General features: G+C 45.6%; 1 protein-coding gene, 1 long non-coding RNA gene and 1 pseudogene across 3 annotated transcripts in view; 2 read left to right on the top strand and 1 right to left on the bottom strand.

Moving 5' to 3' along the window:
• SAR1B (secretion associated Ras related GTPase 1B) overlaps positions 1 to 22107 on the top strand; it is a 301257-nt gene that overhangs the window by 173047 nt on the left and 106103 nt on the right. For both annotated transcript variants that reach the window (XM_073620798.1, XM_073620799.1), the window contains exons 3-5: positions 5070 to 5189; positions 8982 to 9047; positions 9744 to 9847. In XM_073620798.1, the coding sequence (XP_073476899.1) occupies positions 5070 to 5189; positions 8982 to 9047; positions 9744 to 9847 (290 nt within the window). The remainder of the gene's footprint in view (positions 1 to 5069; positions 5190 to 8981; positions 9048 to 9743; positions 9848 to 22107) is intronic.
• Positions 5214 to 6831, top strand: LOC141132430 (uncharacterized). The gene is made up of 2 exons (XR_012242904.1): positions 5214 to 5904; positions 6570 to 6831. It is a non-coding gene; the product is annotated as an uncharacterized lncRNA (long non-coding RNA).
• On the bottom strand, positions 21013 to 21130 carry LOC141135994 (5S ribosomal RNA; annotated as a pseudogene).

Genomic DNA, 22107 nt, shown 5'->3' with positions numbered 1-22107 from the left:
TATTGGTCCAAAAAAAAAAAAAAAAAAAGGACTTGGAAAAGAAGCAAGGAAAGCAAAATACACACATGTATGTTAATTTGAGACACTAACAGAATATGTTTGGAGGTTTGACCCTTTTACAGTGTAAATTAACAGGAGTTAAAAGGAGTGCACCTACAAATGGACATCTATTAAAGATTAAAAACAACATTAGGCACAACATCTTGAGAAAGAATTTTAAAAAATAAGGCAGCACAGACAGTTAAATCAAAGTGAACAACGTAAAAACAACAAAAATTGCCAACATAAAAAAAATTTCATGGTAAAATAACCATCACCCAAACACATCTGTTTTGCAACAACATAATAAACAAAATACAAATAGAAAATACATGTGTTAGAAACTCGATAAGCACACCAAATGTACTGTCTTGCCGGACGGACGGACGGACGGACGGACGGACGGACGGACGGACGGACACCTTTTCAGGGCAAAGTAAAGATTGCTATCTGGCAAGCTTTATATAACATAGGTTTGTGTGCTAATGAGGCAATTGCAAACACATGGACAGTCCATGAAACACACAAAATGCAAGTTCACCCAATGTAGAGAGAACTTAAAAGTGAGTACACCTGTTAAGGATGTCCTTAAATTACTAGCCCAAAAAACACACTCTGAGCATGCCCAGAAACATCCAAGTAATGTTCACACACAAAAAGCACCACCAAAAAAAAAACAAAGTCCCTGAGCTAGCCCAGACCAACCCAAATGCATTTCACTAACCAAAAGGCACAGGAAAAAAACAAAGTCCCTGAGCATGCCCAGAACAACCCAGATGCAGCTAGCACAAAATAAGCCACCCCCCTGTCCAAAATTAAGCACATCATCCAGCATGCACCAAAATTACAGATGGGACAAAACACCCCCCCCCCCCAGTTCAGGGGGGCAACTAAAGAGCCTAACATGTGCAAAAGTTATACAACAAATACCATTGCAGTCTAAGGGAACTGACTTGGCAGTTTTACTAGTCCCCACTTGGCTGGCTTATCTTCTAGTTATTAGCCTTAAAATGGGTATGGGGCCCAGGTCCCACCCTAAGGGACATATATCAATGTCACCAATTGGACAACCCCAAAAACGAAACAAGGAGAAATGCCTTTAAATATGCCAAAGGGCCAGTTCACATCAATGCAGTCCAGTGCATATTTTATGCATCAAAAATGCATGGAAATTCGGTTATATGGTTTTCAATGGCATAGTTCACACCAGTGCTTGCAGTTCCAGTGCGTTCCAGTTCCAGAAAAAAAAAGTAGAACATGCTGCATTTTTTCTGCACTGGACTGTACTGGAAAGCTGTAAAACGCATCAAAAATGCATTGGAACGCACTTGTCCTTATTTAAGGTTAAGAAAAAAGAGGGGGGAAAAAAAGCACTGAACTGCATCAAAAATGCACCAAAAACACACTGGAACGCATCAAAAACGCGCATGCAGAAAAGCACCTGGAACGCGTCCGGACTGCGTTTCTATGGTGTGAACTGGCCCTAAGGGCCCTAAAGGCCAGATCACACCATAGAAACGCAGTCCGGATGCGTTCCAGGTGCTTTTCTGCATGCACATTTTTGATGCGTTCCAGTGGGTTTTTGGTGCGTTTTTGATGCAGTCCAGTGCTTGTTTCCCCCCCTCTTTTTTCTTAAGCTTAAATAAGGACAAGTGTGTTGCAGTGCGTTTTTGGTGCATTTAGGTGCATTCCAGTGCGTTTTTGATGCATTTTACAGCGTTCCAGTACAGTCCAGTGCATAAAAAATGCAGTATGTTCTACATTTTTTTCTGGAACTGGAAACGCACTGGAACTGCAACCACTGGTGTGAACTATGCCATTGAAAAACATATAACCTACTTTCCATGCGTTTTTGATGCAGAAAAACACGCACTGGACTGCATGTGGTGTGAACTGGCCTTAAGGAATAAAAGTTATTTAAAAATACTTGCGGCTATAATAAAATGTCGGTCCAGCAATACACATAAAACTTCATTGATAAACAGCATTAAGAAAAAAAACAAAATTAAGAACAAAAAAATGTGTGGGGTTCCCCCGAAATTCCATACCAGGCCCTTCAGGTCTGATATGGATATTAAGGGGAACCCCGCGCCAAAATAAAACAAAAAATGGCTTGGGGGTCCCCCTCAAAATCCATACAAGGCCCTTCAGGTCTGGCATGGATTGTAAGGGGAACCCTGTGCCAAAATTAAAAAAAAATGGCGTGGGGTCCCACTAAAAACCCATACCAGACCCTTATCCGAGTATGCAACCTTGCAGGCCACAGGAAAAGAGGGGGGATGAGAGAGCGTCCCCCCTCCTGAACCGTACCAGGCCACATGCCCTCAACATTGGGAGGGTGCTTTGGGGCCCCCCCCCCAAAGCACCTTGTCCCCATGTTGATGAGGACAAGGGCCTCATCCCCACAACCCTTGCCCGGTGGTTGTGGAGGTCTGCGGGTGGGGGGCTTATCGGAATCTGGAAGCCCCCTTTAACAAGGGGATCCCCAGATCCCAGCCCCCCCTGTGTGAAATGGTAAGGGGGTACCCCTACCATTTCACAAAAAAACTGTCAAAAATGTTAAAAATGACAAGAGACAGTTTTTGACAATTCCTTTATTTAAATGCTTCTTCTTTCCATCTTCTTCCTTCTACCTTCTTTCTTCTATCTTCTTTCTTCTATTTTCTATCTTCCTTCGGTTTCTTCATCCATCTTCTTCTTCCTCCGATCCTCTGCTTCTTGCTCCGGTTTTCTCGTCCAGCATCTTCCTCCACGGCATCTTCTTCCCTTCTTCGTTCTCGGGCCGCTCCGCATCCATGGGAGGCTCCAGCTGTGTGACGCTTCTCGTCTTCTGACGGTTCTTAAATAACAGAGGGCGGGACCACCCGGTGACCCCACCCCGCTCTGACGCACGAGGACTTCCCCGAGGCTTTCCCCGTGACGTCAGAGGGGGCGGACAGGGAAGTCCCGTGCGTCAGAGGGGGCTGGGGTCAACGGGTGGCCCCGCCCTCTGTTATTTAAGAACCGTCAGAAGACGAGAAGTGTCACACAGCGGGAGCCTCCCATGGATGCGGAGCGGCCCGAGCACGAAGAAGGGAAGAAGACGCCGCGGAGGAAGATGCCGGACAAGAACACTGGAGCAAGAAGCAGAGGATCGGAGGAAGAAGAATATGGATGAAGAAACCGAAGGAAGATAGAAGATAGACGAAAGAAGACAGAAGAAAGATGATAGAAGATGGAAAGAAGAAGCATTTAAATAAAGAAATTGTCAAAAACGGTCTCTTGTCATTTTTAACATTTTTGACACTTTTTTTGTGAAATGGTAGGGGCACCCTTACCATTTCACACAGGGGGGGGCCGAGATCTGGGGGTCCCCTTGTTAAAGGGGGCTTCCAGACTCTGATAAGCCCCCCGCCCGCAGACCCGCACAACTACCGGGCAAGGGTTGTGGGGATGAGGCCCTTGTCCTCATCAACATGGGGACAAGGTGCTTTGCGGGGGACCCCAAAGCACCCTCCCAATGTTGAGGGCATGTGACCTGGTACGGTTCAGGAGGGGGGGCGCTCTCTCGTCCCCCCCTCTTTTCCTGCGGCCTGCCAGGTTGCGTGCTCAGATAAGGGTCTGGTATGGATTTTTAGGGGGACCCCACGTCATTTTTTTTTTTTATTTTGGTGTGGGGTTCCCCTTAATATCCATACCAGACCTAAAGGGCCTGGTATGGAATTTTGGGGGAACCCCATGCATTTTTTTTTCTGAATTTTGTTTTTTTTCTTAATGCTGTTTTTATCAATGAACTTGTATGTGTTTTGCCGGACCGACATTTCATTATAGCCGCGAAGTGAACCAGCGTAAAAACAAAAAAAAAAAGTCTAGAGGTGTGCCCGTTCAACCTATGCAAATGCATTTACGTTGCTTGACATTTACTAAGATTTTGTCGGCGCACTGAACCAAAGCATTTGAACAAGCGCAAATGCCGTTTGAGCATGCGTAGTGTATAAATTCACCTCCTGCAGCTTTAAATGTATTTGCCGGCCCTGCCGGCTTGTTCAGAGGAAGTCACTTTCTCATTCTATTTTGGCCATATTTGTTACTTTTTGACAGTTAGTACTACACTTCCCCACATCACCCCACATCCCCCCCATAATATTGTCACTTCCAGCTTGTTTAAATTTTAAGTTAAAGATGCCGTGCGCCATGTCTATAATGGCGTACCGATCGCCTCTTCCCGTGCGCCGGGAAGAGAATAGTAAATGAGTGATCGCGCTGTGTTACCGGCGCAAATGCTTTGTAAATACGAAAATGTCATTTGCGCATCGGCGTGCACCGCAAGTCATGGCGCAAATGCTTCATAAATCAGCCCCTCTGTGTCCATTAGGTTGTTGTCCATTATAGAATGATCTACTTTCTCCATGGGCCATAATCAGTGGGTAGGAGGCTAGCCCCTATTCCTCTCCAAAAGCCTCTGTCCTGTTTGGGTCTGTCACAAAATGTAGCTTTTTAAAAGCACAATTTCATTTTTTTGCAGTATGAATTGCTATTAAATGGAGGTTTAGGTAGATAATGAGGGAGTTTATCCTAGCAATTATAATAACGTACCTGTGGCATGTTTTTTTAATTTAATTTACTGCAGCAATTCATTGAGTAATACAACAAAAAGTAATCTTGTGATTGGCCATAAACGCAAGAGATTAGCCATAAACTGTGACATTTTCTGAAGATATGCAGCTGATTTAAGCAGCAGTCCTAGTCACTAGGTAATGTATGGTTTAATAGACACAATAATGTGAGAAAGATCAGTAGCACAAATATTTGCACAAATCATCCAGTGATCTGGATGATTTATTTCACTCAGTCGCATAGACAGTTAAGCATTTCAAAAGGATTAGTAGAGCTCTTCAACTAGGTTAGAGAACGATATCCCAGATTTTCAGGTTATATGGCAGATTATGTTGCTTAGACCAACCATATCTATTTCTTTTGTTTGTGCATTCGTTGATTTTAGACTTAATATAGGATCTTGTTAAAAAAGCTTTTCTTTTATCGTTTTTTAGGTTTATACAAGAAAAATGGAAAATTAGTATTTTTAGGGTTGGATAATGCTGGGAAAACCACATTGCTACAGATGCTTAAAGATGGCCGAATGGGTCAATATGTTCCTACACTTCATCCAAGTAAGTATTTTTGTTAATCGCTACATAGTTGTGAGCATTGCACCCTTAGGGTTCTTTCACATGTGCAGTCCGATCAGGTCCGCCTGTCAGTTTTTCAGACGGACCTGATTGAACCCTTCATTCACCCCTATGGAGCAGCGGATGTCAGCAGTAACATGTCCACTGACACCCGCCGCTATCAGATCCCGACCCTATTTTCCATCCGCCTGGCGGATCAGATAGGATTGGATGAAATGGGACTGGGGATATCGGTCAGAAGTCCTGGACACTTCCTGGAGTTTTTACAGGTATGGGACATGTGTTGTTGATCATCTGTTAGCTCACTGGTCCATACCTAGAGGTGAGCAAAGCGAGTACTTTGGAGGTGGAGGGAAAGTCACACTTGCATTGGATTTAGGTCTTCTCACATGGATTATTCTTTCAGTGCTTGCTGTGACTGTTAGTCCACCTTCTGTTCTTCTCTAGATGTCTATAGACTTTTTATCACATTTTTACATGTTTTATTGAGCCCTGTTTTGCGCTGCACTCCTTTTTACATTATATGTTTTTTAAATGGCAGTGATTGATTCAGTTGCAATTAATTTTTGGTGAAAGCCATATTCACCGCTTTATAAACGCGTACGGGGGAGAAGCCATGTCCTGACGTCACCCACTGCCATCCTGGAATCCTGCACCGCAGAGTCTGCTCTGATATGCGCTGTTTCAATCAGCCCTTGTGAGTAGCCATTTTATCAAATAAAGCCTTTGAAAAAGAACATGAGTGAGCACTTAGATTTGCTTTTCTCTTACCATACATATCCCTGTCATGGTAGACTCTGAAATGCTTGAAAACACTGTGGGATCTTAATCCCTTTTTGATGTAATTAATATGCTCCCCAATGCGTACGCTAAGGGGCCTGGACGTGACCAGGGACCCTAGGGGTCCTAAGTTTTGGGGCATAGAGAAAGTCGACAGACATTGGAGGGGGGGTAATTATGTCCGTCGCCTCAGTCAGAGAGAATCTTTCTGGATTTTTGAGGCAAAGGTTTTAAAGCCTGATGGGTTAAATATTGATTTTGACTTGAATTGCTTCATTTCTGATAGGTAGTAGTTTAGTATTTCTTTTCATATATACCTTCTTTTTATTATTTTAAATTACGTTATGATTTGTATTTTATAATGTTCTTTATTGTAAATGGTACATGGTAACTGGGTGTGCGGGTATGCAGGATGGTAGCGAGTGCTATATTGTGTGATTAGATTGAGACTTTTAATGTTAAAATATGTCTTCGCTGATGTGGCCAGTAGGGGTAGGTAGTCTGACTGTTTTTAGCAATGTAAGATTGCAGTTATCTGTCTGTGGATATGCCGCCTGACAGTGTTTCCTCTGGTCTTGCCAGGGGGAGTGGCTTCCGCCGCTACTCCAGAGCGCGTCATGTTTCCTTGACGATAGGATTGCTTTAAATAGGACGAGTGACGCTCGTTGGCTCTGCCCCGCTGACGAAGTTCTTGTGAATGCAACGTGTACGGGAGAGGAGCCATGTCCTGACGTCACCTGCTGCCATCCTGGAGTCCTACACCGCAGTGTCTGCTCTGATATGTGCTGTTTTAATCAAGCCCTTGTGAGTAGCCATTTTATGAAATAAAGCCTTTGAAAAACAACATCAGTGAGCACTTAGATTTGCTTTTCTCTTTCCATACATACCCCTGGGGATATCAGTCGGAGGTCCTGGACCTTTCCTGGAGTTTTTACATGTATGGGACATGTGTTGTTGGCCATCTGTAGCTAAGTGGTCCACACCTAGAGGTGAGCGAAGTGAGTGCTCTGGAGGTGGAAGGAAACTCACACTTGCATGTGATTTAGGTCTTCTCACATGGATTCTTCTTTCAGTGCTTGCTGGGACTGTTAGTCAACCTTCAGCTCTTCTCTGGATGTCTATGGACTTTTTATCACATTTTTACGTTTTATTGAGCCCTGTTTTGCGCTGCACTCCTTTTTTATATTATTGCTATTTGGATTATGTGAAAGATCTTCTAGTGTCCAGTTGCATTTTATTGTATACATATTACCTTTGTGCTGATTGTATTTACTTATATTTGACTTGCCATTTTAAACACATGCACCTGGAAGATACATCTGGTAATATTTGGTAAAGGTCACATTGACTGCTTTATAAATATAGACCTAAGTGTGCTTAGAGAAGTTGGTACATTGCCAGAATGACTGTATCCTTCATCTCTCCATAGAGCCGTTATGAGAAGGGCATGAAAATGTTGATGGGATCTGTGCCATGCTATTTTTTTGAAGACAGATTACAAAAAAATACAGGTTGAGGCCATCTAGGAAGTCTGTATAAAATAAACAGTGCCCATAAAATGTTGTTATTTCCTGCATTTACAGCAGACCTAAAGTCTATACACTGAGAAACATGCGATTCAGTTCTTGGGTCCTCTCTGAGCACAGAGTGGTGACTGTCAGTCACCGCTCCCTCCTGTGTCCGTCCAGCACTCACTGGAGCAGGGGGCGGGGCAGGAGCGGCTGGCTCAGGCTCTCAGCGGTACGTTAAGAGGCTAAGCCAGATGCTGGTCCACCAGCCATCTGAGCAGGCCCCAACATTACTGTCTGGATCCCTGAAGAGCCTGGACCGGCTCTGTGACATCAGGCTGAATCTGGGTCACAGGAGTGCAGAACTAAGTGCACTGCTGTGACCCACAGGAGATATATGGCCAAAATAGCTTTGACCATACTTTTCCTTTTTAGCAGAATGGTTATGCAGTTATACAAAATGATAGTACTAAAGCAGCAATGTTACAGACTAGATGTGTATAAATATATTGTTAGAGAAAGACTAACATTATGATCTCACTTATGTATTAACATGTTCATTAACATGTTCTTAGTATGCGCTGCAGTTTCACCACAGTCACCAATTGAATTGAAAGTTTCAGTGTAGGTCTGGTTGGTAGAGTTGAGGGGAAGTAATGTCAGTCCTTAATGATGTTGATAAATATGTCTGTAAAATATTTATGTCTGTAATTTTTGTGGCTTTTGTGATAATTTTGTGATTTTGAGCTTCTACAGAGATAAGGTAAAGAAATATGAACATTTGAACTATTTTAAGCTTGCACTGTGCCCATGTTGTTGTTTGAAAACAATTAAGCTAGTTAGATATACTTTTAAGTATCTAGTGTGCTATAACCTTAAGCTACCAACAAAGTACTTTCATTAACAGTAGCAAAAATGGTGGACTAGGGCCAAGGCTATACTGTATCCTAATTAAGCCTTTCCACCAAGACAGACACTACACACCTACAAACGTACAGTTTGTATAGTGCCTTTGAGCTGAAAAAGGTTCTAAAAAAATTATTGACTTGGATATTCTACATCATGCTATGCACTCGAAGCACTTCCCTAATTAAGTAATTCTGTAACTGTTGTGTGTGGAACTAAAGATCCACTTGTCTTTATCTAGCTGACTAATAGGGTTTTTGCAATGCCACGCATCTCAGCCTTGGTGGGCCTCTGCATCTCACAAAAGTTCTGCATCATCCTAGATCATTACCTTGGGTGGAAAGCTGTTCTTCTGGTCATGATATTAGGTTAACTGGTAATGCCACTACTTTCCAGGCCAATAATTACAATACAGTAGTTAATCTAGTCATAGTTTTTAAATAGTTGTCTTCGGATCATAAACATAAAAAAGGCATTTGTACGCATTGAGCCACAATACACCACAATTCTTACATGCCCATGTCCTTACTCAATCCTGTGAAGTTGCCCTGAATTCTAATAATGTGATTACCTTTTTTAGCATCAGAAGAACTGACAATTGCTGGAATGACATTCACTACCTTTGATTTAGGTGGACATGCACAAGGTAAGCTGTTATAAGTATATCAACAAACAGCATATCAGAAATGTATGGTGTCATTGCAGCTAGCAAGCCATTTTTGTATAGTTTACATTATATACTAGCCTATAGAAATCATCTAGCTTGACTTGAATTCCACACATTGTTGTCCTGCACCCATATACTGATTATTAGTGGAAATGATGTATTGATTGGTTTGATTACTGTCTTTAGTGCAGAGAAGGTTACTCTCCGGTGAACTAGAAAACTTGATATAATTTTTTTTTGTCATTTAGTAATGCAACATGATAGAAATGTGTTTAAATCATATTAGAAAAAACTTCCTAAGGCCTCTGTCTATGTGATTGGAGAAGAGAGAACATTTTATTTATATCAGTGGTGAGTTGATAAAATAAGTAGTTTGGATACCCAAGCATGTCCATAAGCATGACACCCCACTTCCCCCAGCTAGGATCTTTGATGATTTCTTACTTGATTTGGCTTATAATATGTTCTAATTTGTCAGGATTTGCAGTAAAAATGTTTGCTCCCTTTTCAATTTGTAACAAGGAAATTCCAGTATATTTAAAAACCTTTTTTTGCTCTGTAGCAAGCACTTGTGATATTTGCAAGTGTATTACTACACTTTTTTTTACACAAGGTGAAAACAACTACATCTAGAACTTCTTTATCATATTATATTGTTTCGCTTTTTTCATTTAGCACGAAGAGTATGGAAAAATTACCTCCCTGCCATTAATGGCATTGTGTTTCTGATTGACTGCGCTGATCATGACCGGCTTGCTGAATCTAAAGTAGAACTTGATGTAAGTAGTATTTAATATTTTTACTGTTCTATTTTATTTCCCCTATACTGCTAGTTCTCAGACTTTTTTTGCTTTCTAAACAAAATTACATAAAATACTATAAGATACCTCTTAGTTGCTAGTCACACATGATAACATGATAACACATGAGGCTGAATGCGTTTACTTAGAGTTGGTACTGAGCACTTATTGAAAGCCTGCTGTGAACAGGTAGTTGGGAATCATATGTGGCATATAAACCACTGGACACAGTCACCTTACATAGAGAAGCTCACAATCTAATAACTCTAATGCTTTGTGGTAAATGTTATTTGATTTTTTAAGTTTATATATTTTTAACCTTTTTTTTTGTTTACTATGTAAACTACATATTACAAATACACTTTTATTATATGGTGCACCCCTATAAGGATGCTCATAGCAATATGGATTTTTACAAGAAAGAGAGCACCAACACCTGTGTACATTTCCCTTTTTATCTGTGTCCTCTTTCACACAGACTGTCCGTTCAGGTCCATCTGTCAGTTTTTTAGGCGGATCTGAACGGACACTCCATGGAGGTCTATGGAGCGTCGGATGTCAGCGGTGACATGTCCGCTGACATCCGACCCGCTCCGATTCGAAAAAGTGTAACGGAGGAATGACCTACTTTTCCATCTGTTTTCGGATCGGATCGGGTGACGACGGACTCTACGGTCCGTCATCGCCCGATCGCCCATAGGGGAGAGCGGCACTGTGACAGGTCCGTCGCTGCACAGTGTGCAGCGACGGACCTGTCTGAGCAAGCGGGTGTTCACGGGGCGGATCATCACTGATCCGCCCCGTGTGAAAGAGCCCTTACTGATTTGTTGTATAGAGTAATTAATCATTCCTCTGATATGCATTTTTTCAAGAAGCAGCTAAGAATAATCTAGAAAATTCAAAAAGAAGCCTAAAGTTATACCTGCTAGCTTGTAATGAATATGGAAAACAATTGTATGCAATATATCATACTTACCCAACTAAAGTATTTAAATTTACTTTTGTTAAAAGAGATGTGCAGGATTTGGAAAAAAAATATTCATACTCACCTAGGTGGATGCTGTATCGATCGAAAGCTGCATCTGTCCCCAGCCACCCTCTACACCAAGAACTGAGTGATCGAAAACCACTGATCACTCAGTTCTCGTTCCTCACTTATCAGAGAGCAGTGACTGTCAATCACCACTCTGTGCTCTGTCTCTTCAGCGCTCACTGGAGCGCCAGACTGTGGAGGGTAGGGAGCAGCTGGCTTAGTCTCCCAGTGGCATTCTGAGAGGCTGAGCCAGCTGCCGGTCAGGCATGTGGGAGAACACCGACATTATTGTTGAGATCCTAGCAGAGCCTGAACCGGTTCTGTGATATCCGTCGACAGCTAACTTTAGCCTGCTATCAACTGAATCTGGGTCACAAGAGCTGAACTAAGTGTACGCCTGTTACCTACAGGAGAAGTATGGCCAAAAGAGCTTTGGCCATACTTCTCCTTTACGTTTTAATTATAACCATAATAAATAAAATGTATGCAAAACCATTATGCATTCCTTTTGTGTATGTGTGTGGGTATCAGTGACTTCACAAAGTTATTTGCAGATAGTTTCAGTTGTCATGCCTTTTTCTAGTTTTCTGGGGCAGTAATGCCTGCAGGAGGGTACTACAATGTAAATTACTGATATAATTACTGGCAGTGCTAGTAATTTCTGGTGTTCCACAAGAGTCCTTAGATCACTCAAGGTCTACAGCAGGGGTGCTTAATCTGTGGAGCCCTCTGATGTGGCCTGCATCCTCAAACCAGGGAAGAATATGCCCATACTCTGGGATGGTGGGTTGGCAAGCCCATATTTCAATCAACAGGTTGCCAATCCACCATCTCAGAGCCTCAGAGTGCATGGAGCTGGCACTGGCAGCAGAGGAAGTAGCTAGCTGCGGAGGGAGCAGGAGCTGCATAAGCCAATGCTTCCTTTGTAGCGCCGCCTCCTGTCCCAGGTGGAGTGATGCCAAGTGCACTTCACCTGGGACCTTTCTAACAGCCTGGAGAGCAATGCCAGCAGAAGCTGGAAGAGGAAAAGGTCAGTGTATTAAACGTCACATACGCTACACTTTTGCAAAGGCATATTGGCACTTATAAAAAAAAAAGGATTATTAGGCTGCTTTCACATAGTAATGGCCCGGAGCCAAAGTAACACTAGGAGGAGGGCCAGCATGACTTGGGTGGGGCAGTGAGGCGTAGTAATAGGATAGTTAAGTTAGGTGAGGAGGTGGCCGGTGGGGGGAGCCAGATATAAGTGGGGGGTGGAGTTATACTGGTGGTCAGTTGGAGAGAGAGGAACGCGCCGTTTAGAAGATTTCAGTGTACGGTCTCCAATTTCCACCATGGGTGACTTAGAGACACTTTTGTCTCAACTTAGAGAGGAGGCGGCGGCCAGAGGCACGGGATGGCTGCAGGCATCGGTGGCTAACTTGCTACAAGGCCCCAGCCAGTCCTCCTCTGTTTCCCACACCAGCCCCCCTCCTCCGGGCCACACACGTGCTAGGCGGTCTAGGCCGCCTGAGCGTTTCAGCCCGGAATCAGATCGCGCGGGGAGTCTGGCACTGTCAGCGCTGACTCCGCCGGCAAAGCGAAAGTCAGCGGAGGCCGCGGCAAGCGGTGACAGGCTCGGACCTCGCTCGCGCAGGATCCGGGAGACGAGCGGTGCTTCAGCTTCAGGTACCGCCTCCCCTGCAGACAGTGTGAGACGCATGGCGGCTGCCACGGCGGGCTCTCTGCCTGACCGGAGGGGAGCTCGGCGTGGGAGAGATGCCTCGGCGGGAGATGGCCAGGTGGCGGGAACGGCCAGGGCCTGTATTCCGGAGGGGAGGGGACGGAAGAGGAGTTCGGCGGGCGCCCCGCATATTCGGGGGGACTTGGCTGAGACCCGGTCCAGATCCACGGCCAGGCGGGCTCCCCCTGCCCGGCCTAGGGCTCAGCTTGATTGCTCCGTGGGGACGCATGGTGGTGCGGCGCGCAGTGATGACGTCACTGCGGGGCGCTCGACGGCGGCGGTGAATCCTGATGTGCGGCCTGCGACTGTGGAGCGGAGAGAGGCCGGGAGTTCCCAGGACAGCCTGTCTTAGGGAGAGCTGGACGATCGTGTGGAGGAAGAACAGCGGGAGCCGGCGCGTGCAGCGGGGATTGCGGCTGGATGTCCAGTGAGGCAGCGGCAGCCAGGTGAGCCCCTTTCTGTGTTGTCTTTGTCTTTGTCTAATGCTAGTAAAGGGGGGTCTGTAATTAGTGGTGGTGTAGGTGTATCCGGGGCTCAGGGTGGTTTAGGTAATGGGCAAGATGGTGGTTCCACGGCGCTGGGGTCGCAAGACGTTGGGGTGGTACAGACATTGCTGGCTGGTTTGCGGGAAGTGCTGGCGCGCTGTGAGGCTGGTCAGCGGCCGGTGGCGAGCGCTTCTCCAGTGGCGGCGTGGGCGTCCGCCCACGCGGCTGCACCAAGGGACTCAGTGAGTGCGGGGCCTGCACCGGGTGTATCGGCGAGCGCGGTAGTTCCTGGGGTAGGGACGGAAAGTCCAGTAACGCAGCCGCCGACGGTAGTGGCTGGTGCTGCAGCGACGGTTGGGGATGCTGCGCCTGTGAGTAGGGGGACAGCGGGGCTGGATGGTGTGCGTTTGGCAGATGCTGCAAAATGTGAGGTATACGTCTGCTTTGAGGGGTCTTTGGGTGCTCATTTAAAGGCGGAAGTGAAAGAGCGCATTTGGAAGGGTGAGTACGTCGAAATTTTCTCCTTGTTGCCCTTGGAGAAGTTTAACTTGGACAAAGTTAAGCCAGACGAGAGCAAAAAAGAGGAAGAGGAGAAGCGGCGGTACCGTTTAATACCGCGCACTTTTTCAAATTGGCTGCAGGCGTTTGTGATTTTGGCAAGCGTTATTGGGGAGAAGGCGCCTGAGCACTGCTCTGCTCTTTTCTGCTATCTGGACTCCATTGGTGAAGCGCAAAGGGTGTACGGTGGTACGGCCTGGTTGCGCTATGATGAGCAATTCCGGCAGAGGAAGGCGGTACGCCCTGCTTTGCGGTGGGACCATAAGGACATTAGTCTTTGGATGAAGTTAATGTCATCTCCGAGAGGTCCTTTGGCTCCCTTTCAGGGAGGGGCCGGGGGTTCAGCTATTGCCGGACAACCGGCCGGCAGTCGCATGGGTTTCTGCTGGCAATTCAACGCCGGTACCTGCAAATTTGGGGCAAAATGTCGATTTCGACATGAGTGTTCAACATGTGGAGGGTCGCACTCACAGTCCCGGTGTTTTAAGCAAGGTCGTGGAAAAGGGGGAGATGCTGGAAAAAGGGAGGACACCAGTGAGGGTAAAAAAGATGGCCCCTTTTCTAAGTCGGTACCCTGATCAAAAAACGGCCAAGTTATTAGAGTTAGGTTTTACGGAGGGTTTTAGGTTGAATTGCGGGCTTAGCGCGGTTGCGCCTATGGCGGAGAATTTGAGGTCCGCCAGGGAGCACCCTAGTATTGTTACAGATAAATTGTTAAAGGAGGTTTCATTAGGGCGCATGGCGGGTCCGTTTGTGTTGCCCCCAATGCCGGATTTGGTTGTTTCCCCGTTAGGTGTGGTTCCTAAGAAGGAGCCGAACAAATTTCGGCTCATTCATCATTTGTCATACCCGCGCGGGGGATCAGTTAATGATTCCATCGACCCTGATTTGTGTAGGGTGTCTTACACATCTTTTGACACGGCGGTTGCATGGGTCCAGCGCCTGGGAAAGGGCGCATTGTTGGCAAAAACGGACATTGAGGCCGCTTTTCGCCTCTTGCCCGTTCATCCGGAGTGCTGCAGGTTGTTGGGGTGTCGTTGGCAAGGCAAGTTTTTTGTTGATAGGTGTTTGCCCATGGGGTGCGCGATTTCTTGTTCGTTGTTTGAACACTTTAGTTCCTTTTTGGAATGGGCAGTGCGGGATGTGTCAGGCTTGTCATCCGTCATCCATTATTTGGATGATTTTCTATGCATGGGGCCGGCAGGGAGCTTGGTGTGCGCGTCATTGCTGGCTACGATTCAGCAGCTGTTTGAGGCTTTTGGGGTTCCGTTGGCTGCAGACAAGACGGAAGGCCCAGTTACTGCGTTGAGTTTTTTGGGGATTGTTATAGACACGGTGGCGATGGAATGTAGATTGCCTCCGGACAAATTGGAGGGTTTAAAACGGGAAGTGTCTGTGGTGTTACAGTCAAAAAAGATACAAATTCGGTCTTTACAATCGTTGCTAGGCAAATTGAATTTTGCCTGCCGCATCATGCCTATGGGGCGGGTCTTTTGCAGGCGCCTTGCTGCCGCCACAGCTGGGGTCAGGGCCCCACATCATTATATTCGGTTAAGTAGGGATCATAAAGAGGATTTGAAGGTATGGGATTCTTTTTTGGCTACGTACAATGGCCGCTCTTTGTGGATGGGTACGGTGGTTTCGAACTTTGATTTGGAACTGTTTACTGACGCGGCGGGGTCATGTGGCTTTGGGGCGTTTTTTCGCGGGAAGTGGAGTGCCGGGGAATGGCCGGGACTTTGGAAGGAGGCTGGATTGATATGCAACTTGGCGGTTTTGGAATTGTTCCCTATTGTGCTAGCCGTGGAGCTTTGGGGCGCAGAATTTAAGAACCGTCGGGTGCGTTTTCACTGTGATAACCTGGGTGTGGTGCAGGCCATTAACAATAACACTGCGTCTTCCCCCCCTGTTGTGCGTTTACTGCGGCACCTGGTACTGCGTTGTTTGTGCATTAATTTTTGTGTTACTGCTATTCATGTTCCGGGGTGGACAATTCTGTGGCTGATGCGTTGTCTCGTTTCCAGTGGGACAGGTTTCGTCAACTGGTGCCGGGAGCGGATGTGTCCGGGATTCCTTGTCCCGAGAAGCTGTGGAGCATCGCATTGCCATCGCCCAACGGTTGATACGTCGATCGGTATCCGCAGCTACCTGGGCTATGTACAGTAAGGTTTGGAAGGAATGGGAGGCTTTGGTGGGGGAAGTAGGGGTCAGTCCCCACGACGAAGGTAGGGTTCATTTGCTGCTCTATTTTATAGGCAGGAATTTTGAGAGGGGAGTGTCAGTTTCTTCTATGTCTAGTAAGTTGGCGGGGCTGGCTTTCATGTTTCAGTTGGCTGGGCAAAGGGATGTGACAAAGGTTTTCATGGTTCGGCGTGCTATGCGTGGTTATCGCGCTGGTCGAACGGCTGCCGACAAAAGACGCCCAGTTTCGTTCGAGGTTTTAAGGGAGGTGGTTCAACAGTTGGGAGATGTTTGTTTTTCACCATTTGAGCGGGTTTTGTTTCGGGCCATTTTTGTGTTGGCCTTTTTTGGTGCGTTTCGGGTAGGTGAGCTGGTGAGTAAAAATAGAAGGGGCGATGGGGGGCTGGAAGTGCAGGACATTTTGTTACGTGGGAATACGTTGGGGGTATTTTTGAAGAGGTCCAAGACGGACCAATGCAGGAAGGGAAAATGGGTAGAGTTGCATAGGATCCCAGGTTCCTCTGTATGTCCGGTTGCGGCAATAGGGGAATTTTGTGTAATTAGGCCCCGAAGGGGAGGGGTTTTCTTCCAACAGGAAGATGGTGGGGCGGTATCTCGTTTCCAGTTTCAGGCGGTTTTCAAAAAGTGTTTGGTAGCCGCGGGTTTAAATGCAGAGAATTACTCTTCGCACTCGTTCCGCATTGGAGCAGCCACGGTGGCGGTTCGGTGGGGATTGGATGAGGAGGCGGTAAAAAATATTGGCAGGTGGGAATCATCCAGGTTCAAGTTGTATGTTCGCCCTCACCTACTTTAGTGGCATTATCCTTCGGGGTGGGTGTGGGTCTAATTTGGCGGTAGGGCATACTGTGAAAGATAGCAGTTATGTTGGGCAAGCCAGGGGGTCTTAGCAGATAAGGAATTTAGGGCATGTTTGTTTTCTCCCTGTCTTCCTTTTGTTTGTTTTCACTGTTTTTCAGATTCGGAATCCTGTTTGGTGTGGATCCTGGGACACTCTTACGTGTATTGGGGAGCCAGGAGGGCGGATGTTAGGAGGGGAGGCAGGTTGTTGGGTCTGTCAGAGGGGGAGGGGGTAGTACGTTGGATCGGGATCCCGGGCATGCTCTGGTCCAGGGTAGTGCCTGAGATGCATAAGTTTGCCTGCCTTGACCGCACCCCGGATGTGGTAGTGATTCATGCGGGGGGTAATGATTTGGGGATTCGTTGTGCGAGAGAGCTTATCCGGGATATTAAATTCGATCTGTTACGGTTACAATCCTTTTTTCCGGATACCATTTTTATTTGGTCAGATATCGTGGCCAGGACGGCTTGGCGTTTGGCTCGCTCTGTTGCAGGCCTGAACAGAGCGAGGATAAAGGTCAATAAAGCGGTGGCAAAATTTTTTGTTCGTAATGGCGGTTTGGCAGTGCGTCATCGGGATTTGGAAGAGGAAACCTGGCGTTTTTTAAGATCAGATGGTGTACACCTGAATGCGATCGGTTTGGATCTGTGGCAGCTGCCTTTGCAGGAGGGTGTACACCGGGCGGTTATGGTGTGGAGGGCGACACGCACGTAAGGTGTCACGTGCGTGTGCTGTGGTGGCAGGTCTATGGGGTCCTTGGAGGCGGTGCTGAGAATTAATGGAGGTTTTAAGGGGGTTGGGTCCCACTGAGTTTTTGGGGTCCTTTCCCTTGTATGGAGACAATGGTGGAGGAAGTTGTATCTGGAAGGAAGTAGCTGTTTTGTCCCCGAGCTTTCGTAATTACACGGCAGGGGGCCGTTTATGGGTATACCGATACAACTAGTTGGTGTAAAAAACATTGAGATGTGCCTTCAAGGACCCTTAGATCAAAAAGGTTAATAGTAAGGTTCATTGGTGGAAATGTTTACAAAATGTTATAAAATGTTTATAAGAATGTATATTAGGCATTAAGTTATATGTTCAAAGTATTTTTGTAATTTTATTTGTTGTAATAAAAGGCTGCTATGGCCAGTTCGACTCCAAAATTTGAGTAGTGTCGTTTGGTCAATTACGGGAAAAAGGGGGAAAATAGTTAGAATTACTGGGTAGGCACGGGAGCCTCACTATAGACACATCCCTTAGTCAAGTAATGGCCCGGAGCCAAAGTAACACTAGGAGGAGGGCCAGCATGACTTGGGTGGGGCAGTGAGGCGTAGTAATAGGATAGTTAAGTTAGGTGAGGAGGTGGCCGGTGGGGGGAGCCAAATATAAGTGGGGGGTGGAGTTATACTGGTGGTCAGTTGGAGAGAGAGGAACGCGCCGTTTAGAAGATTTCCCACCCTCCCTCCCCATTTGTAATTTATGGCTGCAGTGCCGGGTAATAGGGGGAGATATGGGATGGTTAAGGTTTGGTTTTCTAGTTTGAGGTAGTAAGGGTAATGATGGTGGGGAATGTGATTGTCGTAGCAGTGGCAGGTCTATGGGGTCCTTGGAGGCGGTGCTGAGAATTAATGGAGGTTTTAAGGGGGTTGGGTCCCACGGAGTTTTTGGGGTCCTTTCCCTTGTATGGAGACAATGGTGGAGGAAGTTGTATCTGGAAGGAAGTAGCTGTTTTGTCCCCGAGCTTTCGTAATTACACGGCAGGGGGCCGTTTATGGGTATACCGATACAACTAGTTGGTGTAAAAAACATTGAGATGTGCCTTCAAGGACCCTTAGATCAAAAAGGTTAATAGTAAGGTTCATTGGTGGAAATGTTTACAAAATGTTATAAAATGTTTATAAGAATGTATATTAGGCATTAAGTTATATGTTCAAAGTATTTTTGTAATTTTATTTGTTGTAATAAAAGGCTGCTATGGCCAGTTCGACTCCAAAATTTGAGTAGTGTCGTTTGGTCAATTACGGGAAAAAGGGGGAAAATAGTTAGAATTACTGGGTAGGCACGGGAGCCTCACTATAGACACATCCCTTAGTCATGATCCCCAGGTGCACCTGCAGCTTTCCTACGGGTTAGCTGCACTGAGCCATAGACTCCAGTTATATTCTGCGGTTTTGGTGTGCTTATTGAAAGCACACCACAACTCCTGAATGCACTAGTTTTGGCTTTCAGAAAGTGCACCACACCCGCAAGTTATAATAGAAGTCTTTGGCTCAGTGCAGCTAACCCGCAGGAAAGCTCGTCAGTGTGACAGCTTTATAGGGGGCTCAGGACAGTAAGGGCACTTTTACATTTGCGGTTTGGGGGGGGGGGTGATGAAACCCCATACTCCATTGTGGCCCCCAACTGGTTACCAAATCAATTAATTGGCCCTCACGCTTCAAATGGTTGAGCACCCCTGTGTACAGTTGTATGTTAAAGCTGAACTCCAGGCAGATATAAAAGACACAATAGAATGCAATTATTTATTTTGTAAATATATTAATAAAGGCACTTTATTAAATCCAAGCAGCGTGCCTGAATTTTTCCTGTTATCATTCCCTGAGCAGCAGAGCCCAGATGTGTAAAGGGAGAAGCAGCATTAGAAGCTAATCAGTTGTTCTTCAGTGCTCATTAGGGATGAGCTCGATGTACGAGTCGAACGTAAGTTCGACTCAAACATCGGGTGTTCGCCCGTTCACCGAACAGAGAACGTTATGGGGCGTTCACAGAAAATTTGAGTGCCACGGAACGCCCCATAATGCACTGCGAGATCACAATGCATTAGCGTCTGATTGGCCAAAGCATGCACCTGACCTGCATGCTTTGACCAATCACAGCACGCTCTGCTGAGAGAGCCATAATTAGCCAAAGGCAGGGTGCCTTTGGGCAATCATGGCTCAGGGGTACTAAGTCCACGCCCCACACTATATAAGGCTGCTTACAGAGCGGCCGCGTGTAGTGTTGTTGGCGTGGACAGAGAGAAAGCTTAAGCTAGATTAGGCAGGCAGGTTATTTAGTAAGGTTGACGTGTATTTGATGTATATATATATATATATATATATATATATATATATATATATATATATATATATATATATATATATATTTATATATAAGTCAGTCTAATATACTGTGTATATATATATATATATATATATATATATATATATATATATATATATATATACACTCTGCATTTCACTGGAGAACCCAGAGAGAGCAGGTGTGCACTGGAGAACCCAGAGAGTGGAGGTGTGCACTGGAGTAGCCAGAGGAGACCCGAGAGGGTCAAGAGGGCTCCGTGTGGGGACCTGAGCAATGGTGCTGCTGCTGAAGAGAGCCGGGCAGCTCGGTATTTTTGTTTGCAATTTTGCATGTGTGAATGTGTGAGCCAGGAGGCTGAACATACTGTCATTTAATGCTGATGGTGAAAAACCCCTGCGAGGGAAACCACTTTTTATATATATATATATATATGTATATACTAAATATACTGTATATATATATATATATACACACACACACATACACACACACACACACACACACACACACAGACACACACACAACAAAACTGGTCCAAAAAGATCCGTACACCCACTCTTTAAGTACCACCACTGCGCCAAAAGTTACCTAAATGTGCAACAGCTGCTACTTTAAATTAAATAAATATAAATAATCATTTACAATGTAAACTAAAGTGAATCGTAGCACTAAACAGTATAAATAAATAAACCCAGTGACAGGTGATAGTGATCAATACGAATAATAAAGTTTTTACAAAAACAGTTCATAAATGAGACTGGATTGTCTCAAACAAGGAAAGCTAAATATATCCTGATGTGGGATCTTCAAAACTTTCACCACACCGCGCACACTCAGTTTTTCCACTCCCTTTTGGTTAAAACCTCACCAAATGATGATGCTTTGCACTCTCATGCTCGGCAAAACAGCATTAACCCCTACAGGGTTAGATATTCACCGATATCCAGACGTGACACCCAATATCATGGACTCTCCATATATAATAAAAACAAAGTGCTCCAATAGTGCAGTATCGCAAAAAGTTTATTCTATTAAAACAGCTTCAAACATTGCACTCACATGAGCTCAAATCAATGAAGCCTAGAGGCCACTTGCAGCAGAAAGTACTGGTGTAACGTGGTCTCAGCGGACACAGCATAGATGAACTGAATCTCACCAGCGAAAGATCGTGATCCTTTGAGTGTCACTTCCGGTATAGCACCAAGCGTGAAAAACTAGTTGCCGTACAGCCACGTCCCTAGCCTACAACACCTGGTATTCCCAGGCAGTCTCCCATCCAGGTACTAACCAGGCCCAACCCTGCTTAGCCTCTGAGATCAACGAGATTGGAGGCATTCAGGGGGATGTGGCTGTAGGCAAGCAGTTTTTCACGCTTGATGCTATACCGGAAGTGACGCTCAGAGGATCACAATCTTTCACTGGTGAGAGATTCAGTTCACCTATGCTGTGTCCGCATAATATTAAATATTTATATTAAATATTGTGCCTGGGGGGTTGTCTATAGTACTTTGACATACTTTGACATACCCGGGTTGCCCCACCCCCTCTGATGCCACGGGGAAGCCATGGGGAAGTCCCCGTGGCGTCAGAGGGGACAGGGTCACCCGGGTACGTCACCGGGTGGCCCCGCCCTTAGTTATATAAGAACCGTGAAAGGCGATGAGGTGGGTGGCTACCCCAAAGCACCCTCCCCATGTTGAGGGCATGTGGCCTGGTACGGTTCAAGAGGGGGGAGGGCCGCTCTCTCATCCACCCCTCTTTTCCTGTGCCCTGCCAGGTTGCGTGCTCGGATAAGGGTCTGGTATGGATTTTGGGGGTGACCCCTACGCCATTTTTTTAACATTTTGGTGCAGGGTGTAGTGATATATTATAGTGGGTAGATAATTAATTAGTAGTTATTATAATCTTCCACAGCAACCCAATTGTTCCAGAGGGATGCACTTTATTGCCTTCCAACACAGAACAAAGTCTTGCAACAGATGACAAAATCCAACAGAGTACTAGCCTTCAGAGTCCCATGTTTCCTAGACCTGTGCCTTCATAATAACACACAGACAGTGAATAATCTGAACTTCATGTTATATCCCCTATTCACTGAATGGCTGAGCAATTTGATTGGCCATTTCCATTTAGGCCTTTGATCTGTTTCTGTCTTTCAGAGTGACAGACAATGACCCCTAGCCGTGAACAGCTGCAGTCATAAACTGCCCTAATTTGCATTCTTGCATATTAACATTAACATAGCCCAAAGTCACTATCTGTCCCCTTTGATATGTGTAATTAGATTAATAGATACTAATGTGGCCTGCCTAGAATGGACTTGTCCTAGAATGC

The sequence above is a fragment of the Aquarana catesbeiana genome, linkage group LG03 (assembly GCF_042186555.1).
Source record: "Aquarana catesbeiana isolate 2022-GZ linkage group LG03, ASM4218655v1, whole genome shotgun sequence".
Lineage (NCBI taxonomy): Eukaryota > Metazoa > Chordata > Amphibia > Anura > Ranidae > Aquarana > Aquarana catesbeiana.
The sequence above is the reverse complement of the archived record's forward strand: the minus strand, read 5'-3'. Positions and strand labels throughout refer to the sequence as shown.